The sequence below is a fragment of the Meleagris gallopavo genome, chromosome 5, assembly GCF_000146605.3.
Source record: "Meleagris gallopavo isolate NT-WF06-2002-E0010 breed Aviagen turkey brand Nicholas breeding stock chromosome 5, Turkey_5.1, whole genome shotgun sequence".
Classification (NCBI taxonomy): domain Eukaryota; kingdom Metazoa; phylum Chordata; class Aves; order Galliformes; family Phasianidae; genus Meleagris; species Meleagris gallopavo.
Window position 1 is genome coordinate 39431209 of NC_015015.2, and position 7701 is coordinate 39438909.

A 7701-nucleotide genomic window follows, 5' to 3' on the forward strand; every position below is an offset into this window, starting at 1 on the left:
GAAAGATCAATATGTAGTTTCAGCTGTTCTTTAATAGTCACTTTAGCCTTAGCTGCCTGATATGGAGCTTAATTGGGACATGGACAGCAAAACACACAATATGTACATTACTTACTTGTCTCAGAGAAGATACATTCAAGTTGCTTCGTATCTGTAAAATGGTTGTACTGGGAGCTGCCTTCTCTATACCATACTCTCATTCAATTCTCTAACACAAGTGAGCTAAAGAAGACTGTTCTTATTATCAGCTGAAGTAATTCATTATTATCTGATGTGTAAAATAAAGCCCAGATCACGTTTTGTCAAAACTAACTTTTCTTTGGAACCATTGAAAAAGTTTGATTAACCTTCTTCCAAATTAATTGGGCTGCATTTTCATTTTGCTCCTGTTGTACTTATGGGTTAGATATCGAGGCGAGGCATTTATGTTCTTGGTCATGCAAGACAGGACTGAAAGATTAATCTAAAGAAGACTGAATGTTATGAATTTTTGCTGGGGCAGAGGGACAGATTTGGATGACTTTGTGAACTCTTCTCTGGTCTGATTAATGCTATAGTGATTCATGTTAACTGCACTTCATAGGCAGATATTTAAACCCTAATCTCCTAGTTTGCCTCTGAATTTCCCATTGAGCGTGGCCTTTGCTGCTTTACTTTCAACTTGGACCCTATATTTTTTTAAAGATAAATCCAGAATTATTTCGTTTAAAATTGTTTATTATTTTTATAGTTAACATATTAAATCCGAGTACCTGAAGTAGAGGGATGGTACATATGAAAATGTAAATGGCAAGAGAAACCAAAATAGAATGGTAACAGCACAAAGCTTTTGATTGAGATGATAGGTACTTAGAAGCAACTACAGTCATTTGATCAAATGAGTAACTTTTATGCTACTGAGATCTCATCTTTTGTCATGAAGGCAGTGAGCTGAGGAAAGCTGCAGTGTGAAGATCAATGTTTAACTCCATTCCACAGTGAGATGAACGGAGAGGTGTGGTTCACAGCAAACAAATTGATCAGAGCAAGTTAAAGATAAAAGTCAAGGGCATCCAGGATTAAGGAGAAAAACAAAGACAAGATATAAAATGAGAACTCAATTGCAAAATATGTTTTAAACTGAATCTAAGAGTGAAGGAAAAGCACACTATCTGAGACCTGAAATAAAAATAAACAATGTCAAGACTTGGCTATTTTTCAGTCACTCAAAATAAAATGAAAAATTTGAATTAATTTTCATAGCGTCCCTTCTTAGATGAGGCAAAAAATAAAGTTTTGCAAGAATTTGTAGAGAGTCTACTTGTGGTAGTTACGAAAACAGATTGCATATCACCAATCTTATAATTATTTTGTTTAATTCCTTGGCTATCTTGCTTCATTTCTGTGTAAGTCACATCTGTGGTTTCAGATTTGGACTTTTTCCAAGTGTTTTATAAAAATGGCTGTGAGTAGATATTTTTTACATGTTACAATTTTAATGAAAATGTTTCCTGTTTTATATTACATATGCCACAGTATGGCCTCGCAGTAATACTACAAAATAGGCAGCTCTGAATGTAAAATGTAAACAAGTGATATCTTTACTTCATAGTGTTCAAAACTAAATACGTGCTTAAGAAAATGTGAGAATTCAGTACAATTCAGTACACAGTTAATTTGCAAGTGCAGCTCTCTACAAACAGAAATGTTTCAGTAGGTTCAGAGTGTGCCCATTACAAACATACTTCTGAAACTTTTCTGATTGGAAAAATTTCTGCCTTTTATTAAATATTAGAGTAAAATGGTAATTACTCCATGAAGCAGGTCAGCCTCCTTTTCTAGAGCACTTGGCATCAGCTCTAGAGGAATCTGGGCACTGAACTGAATTGGATCAGTTATTCAGTAGAGGATATAGCACACTTAAGGTCAACTTTGCAAGCTACCACGCCCCTCTTTCCCACACTGATGTCAATTAATTATGTAAATCTTAGAAAGTGAGATTATGAGCTTCCATAACTTCTCAAATGGTTTCAGAGAGTATCAGAATCTGCTGTGTAAACAAATTAGTTAAACTTGCTGGTCCTCCTTGCACTGAAATTCCATCTAAAAAAGGCAAAGTGAGATGGAATCAGTTTAAACCTCGAGCACTAATCTCAAAACATTTTCTTAAATCATTCATACCAGTGTATAGTCTTTCTTTTAATAACTGCTCATTAGATAACGTCTCATTGTTTTTCAAAACTTATTATCAAAGAAGAAAATGTTGCTGCTTGTATTCTCTCTTCATAAAACAGCCTTTAGCATTAATTTAGAACAGATTAATGTTTTCTTAGGATGTTCTTCTTAGCATCTTCACAGACTTGACAACACATCAGATTGTATTAATATTCCACCTGGAAGCAAACACTTCCTTTCTGCGCAGTGCAATTTGCTGAAACCTTTTGGCTTTTCTCTTTCTTACCAAAAGGCAGTCAATCATTGTGATTGATATTTGGGCCAAGAAGAAACAGTTTTCAGAGCTTTAATCTCTCTGTTAATTTCTTTGATATAAGAATTCATTTTTGTTTAGAAATTGGTGTTAAGATGAAAAAAATTGTGCAAGGACAAGCAAAACATCATCGAATGTTGTAGGGTCTTGGAAGAGAATTCTACTTCACCCACGAGAAAACCCTGAGATGTTACTCTGAATAAAAACACTTCCTGTGGGAACTGCTAATAGTTCTAATAGTGATTAGCAGAAGTAAATTCTGTTGATTTTTCCCATTTTAGTTTGATCTGAATTGAAGATTATCAGGAGCTAGAGCAAGAAACAAATCTAATTAATGTATATCTGTGTAGTCAGTTTTAGCAGTAATACACTGAGGGATCCATAAAAAGATAAAAGATTGGCAACCAAAGCTCTTTTATTTGATTCCCTTTCAAAATACTTAGACGTCAGGAATGTTTGTGGTATTTGAGATATTTTGAATATTCAAGTAAAAAAGGATTCAGGGATCTAGAACATTTCAAAATGCTACCATGAAAAACCTTGAGATCATAGGAATCTAGATACTTAACAATGTGTTAGAAAGTTGATGTTTTACAGCATATTTGCATTGCCAGTATCTATAAACTTTGGAGATAAAGCTGGATTTGTTTTAGTTGCACACAAGTATTAAATGGGATAACAGACTTGTTTTATCCCCATCATCATGCATCTGGATTTGATTGTATTAGAGAATTTTGCGTGAGAAGGGAGAAAAATACATGAAGGAATGCGTTTCTGAGCTTGAGTTTTTATAGATGAAACTGAGTATTGAAGCAGATTATAAATTATTTTAATATACAGCAATTATTTCTGCAGAAGAATAAGAGTGCAGGTTATCTTAAATGGCAAGTTTCTATTTCTCTTGGTATTATTTAAACAATTAGAATTTATGGTTGGAAAAATATTTAGTCAATCACAAGTAGCAACGCCAATTGGTACAACCTTATTATAATAAATAATGTTCTGCAGGCCTTTGAAACCTACTCTGATTCTGAATGCAAAAGAACTATGGGATTAAACGCATTTTCTAAACTGAACTAAAATGACTCATTTTATCCTACATATTCCCTTCTGAAATAAGGCTTTGGATTAGAGCTGGACTCAAAGAGAAGGAAGGGAGTCCAGATTATGTGAGTGAAGGGATTGTTCAAACATGTGAGCATATGTGTCATATAGCTCTAGAAAGGCATTGCACTGAGGTCACAAAAGGATCGTTACTGAACTTACTTCATGTTGAATTTACATCACTTCGTGTTGCAACCATGATATTTCCTTTCTGAAGTCTCATATCAAATGCTGTGTTTATTTTTTTAAGCTTAACTCAAAATCAATATTAATTAATAATTGTATGTGTTTAATGGTATTTACTGAACAACCTAAGCTCTTGAAAAGGGAAAGCTTGTTTTCTAACTCTGTTGTAACCGTGTATATCAACGAATACGTTCTCATGCACATTTATTTAAAACTCATTCTCACTAATGTATGAAATAAAATTTAAAAGCAAAACAAAAAAGTTAGCTCAGATGCTAATGTTGAATTTTAAACCTATTTGAATTTTCTAATGTCCTTCAGTTTTTCATAGATTTTAAAAGGTATGATTTTTATACATATATTAATCTTGCTGAATATATCTGCCTAATAACAATAATAAAACTAAATTAAACCTGATTTTTTAAAACAGTCTTTAAAGATGTGGTGGGCAATAGTTGTCATTTCTGGCTTTCTTGAAGGTCTATTACAAGAAAATCATTTTTAACTGTCATGTCTTTTTCATTGACCCATTTCCTTTTTACCTTAGTCTTGCTGGCCTGTTCTTATGAGAAATTTCAATTCACTACACTTTTCCCTTCTACAGCCAGACCTTTATTACCAGTCATATTCCTTGCAGCTTGAAAATCTGTGCTGCTGACCAGGTGAAGCATCCTGCTGTTATTCATATATATATGTAGTCAAGGAAATATACATATATATGTATATTTCTTCAAGATGTCTTTACACTGGAAAAAAGATTCCAGCATCTGCTTCAAAATTCAGATTAATATAAAGTCCTGTTAGGCTATTTATTTGTGGGATTTCAAAAGAAGCATTACAGATTTTGCAGAGCACTTGTGTTTCTTGGACTGCCATCTATTTCGAACATGTATCAGAGCACTGGCATGCAGGATCTGTTCATGGTAGTGTACAACAGTAAACTGGGGGCTTACTCTATTTTTCTAGTTTTCACAGTATGACTATTTTTAAAAGGACACTCTTTTTATGCCTGTCTGATGAAACAGCTTTTATAAAAATAAAACATGAAGTAAACATTAGAATGAGCCACAGAGTGACTTGTAGCTGCAGAAAACAAAAGCAGGACGATGGCATTTGTTTCTTATCACTCCTAATGTAATAAAGCCATATTGTGCCTTTCTACTAAAGGTTAGACCAACCCTTCTGATCTGTACCTGGCTTTTTTTGAATATCTAGGGAATATGAACACAGACTGACTCTTATCCCTATCTGTAATGTGCTCCCTGTGAGTGATAAATGCTTTTCTTCAAAATACACTTTAGTGAATATTGCAATTATCCATTAATGTAAAACAACTGAACTGCACAGAATTTATACTTAGGTAATCATTTCTGCTTTCATATTAGCTTCTAAGCTTCTGTTTTCCTATGGCAACTGGCCCAAGTCTTTGGTAACTGGACGTAAGTCCTCACTTATATTTAATTAACAGTTCTTCATCTTTTTAGTTGTTACTTTCCTTTTTACTATTTTCTTACTCTTTTATGAGTTATTTTTTTTTAAATCTAATTCTATTACATCTTTTCACCATTATTTTCTTCTAATTTCTTCAGTTATTTTTTTCTTCTTACCAGTTTTCAAGTTCTAACACATATATTGTACTACTACTGCAAGAAAGTTTATCAAAATGCTGCTATTTGTATGCTTGTGTGACTGACATATTTTTCATATTCTGCTATATTCTTTTGCCATCAGATTTAGAGTCTGTTCAAAATGTTTTAACTCATGTTACTGAGTTCATCCAAGGTCTCATGTCTTGGACAAACTATACATGCCTTTTAACCAATCTGGATAAGAAAATACTCTGAAAATTAAGGAGAGATGTTATTCATAGGATTTAACTTCTTTGACCTTCCAGAACCTCAGGCAATTGGATGTATAACTATTCTCCACCTTACTAAAGATAAATCTTTTCAAATATATTATGTATGCACGCATGTGCTTATTTATTTATAGCTAAATAACGTTATAAACAAACAAAAAATCTAGGATGTCTTAACCATTGCATTGACTTTTCAGATTGTTTTTAAGCTGTTTTTTAAACTTTAAAGGCAACACTGATAGTGAACGGTTCCAAATGGTAAAACAGAAAATCCCCTTCAAATATAACCGGCCTGTAGAGGAGTGGCTGCAGGAAAAAGGTAATAGTCATTAAAACTTTCATTTTAAACCCATTTGATTCTAAACCCTCATTTTTAAAGCCTGCAAATAAATGTTTCTTAAATGATAATCGCCTGCTGCATAAATGACTGTTTTAATTTTCATTATAATTTGTGTCAGCTTCCACCTGCCATATGTTGATAAATCATGCTATAATACATTGCTATTAAAATGCAGTTAAAGGGACAAAATTCTGAGCTTGCTATCACAGTAATGACAAACAAGCAAAAATTCAGGAGACATTTTATAACAAAATAAAATGAAGAAAGGAGAAGAACAACAACATGTATTATGGCAATTTCACCACTGCATGATCTTCCTGTTTTGATTTGTTTTTAAACTACATTCATATCTTTATTATCAAAGTTTTCTTAAAAAAAATTTCAAACCTTATTAAATCACTTCCTATAAGTTTCTTTTTTCCCATTAGTCTGACCAGCCACTGTGGCTATGTGTTTTCTAATTGTTTTCAAATAACTAAACAATTTTTAAAAAATGTTGTAAAGAAAACATTTTTTAACATTTTCTTTTAAACTACATTGAGGGAGACAGAGAAAGATGATCGTTCTGTCACTTTTATTCTCTATGTGGAGTACAATTTCAACACTCAAATAATGCATTTTATGTTTGAACTCAAATTCTTCCCTAGCATAGTCTAGGGTACTGCTATTATCTTTAGTGAGCTTCTCTGAAGTAATTGGCCTCAGTTCAACAAAAGTTTTACCAATATGCAAAAGTCCAATTGGTTTAAGTAAGAATTCTACATACCTTCAGTGATCAGCTGAAATGTGTCTTATGTCAGAACAGTAATGTTCTTTTATAAAGAGTTTGGAGAAAGACTAAATCTTGGATGTAGAACTCATTCCAAAGCTTGTTGAAGATAGCATAATAACTTTCAGTGATTTCAGCAGGGTTTAGGCTGGACTCTTGGTAATGCTGGTTCTTTTCCTTCTAAACTAAACATGTTATCTAAATTAAAAAATCACTACAGGTAGTTTCTTTCTTTCAAGCCTTGGAGAACAGAACACAATCTTCTCTGATTTCCCTTAAAGAAAGTACTGCTGATAAAAATGGGTGACCTTTGAACTCAAATCTTGCATTTTCTGTGTTGACTTAGTCTGTGGGTGTTACCAAATTTTCCAAGAAAAAAATCAAATTTTGTGCAATGGGAAAAATATATTCTGTGTTTTGTTTTTAACTTCTATCCACAGCTGAATTAGAAAATTGATTTAGCCAGCAGGGATCAAGTTAAGGCCATAAAAAATATGGCTAATTGCAGTCAAAATATCTTTTTTTGAAGAATCTCATCCGTCAAAGTGCTATGCACACAGTTCCTGTTGATTTGAATGACAGCTGGCAGTGTTGCCCACTTTCCAGATTTGGTCTACAACTCTGATGTGCTTATAACTAAAGCTAAGAAAATTGTATAACTAAAGCAGAAATATGTTTTGACCATCATGGTTTCGTGCAACAATTTGTTTCTGCTGGCTAGTAAGAAGATATTTAGATAAAGGTATACAGAAAATGCTTATTAAATCTCATTGGGCTACCCTGTTAATTTACAAGATCAAACTAAATTAAATAAATAAAGCTTAACACTAAACAGTGGATAATCTTGGTAAGTTTGAATTCCTAAAGTCCCTTTAACACTAAAGACAGTGATTGCCTCAACTTTATTAAAACGGATGCATGTTGAATTCTTTGATGCTATTCATGTGCTTGAGAATCCATTTTTTCTTCTTTTTTTT

General features: G+C 32.9%; 1 protein-coding gene across 14 annotated transcripts in view; it reads left to right on the forward strand.

The window, feature by feature from the left end:
* The window catches only part of NRXN3 (neurexin 3), an 896531-nt gene that overhangs the window by 778572 nt on the left and 110258 nt on the right, over nucleotides 1-7701 (forward strand). For 12 of the 14 annotated variants that reach the window (XM_031553628.1, XM_019615790.1, XM_031553624.1 and 9 more), the window contains one exon: nucleotides 5845-5934. The exons of the other annotated variants lie outside the window; for them this stretch is intronic. In XM_031553628.1, coding sequence (XP_031409488.1) covers nucleotides 5845-5934 — 90 coding nt within the window. The remainder of the gene's footprint in view (nucleotides 1-5844; nucleotides 5935-7701) is intronic. 14 annotated transcript variants of the gene reach the window in all.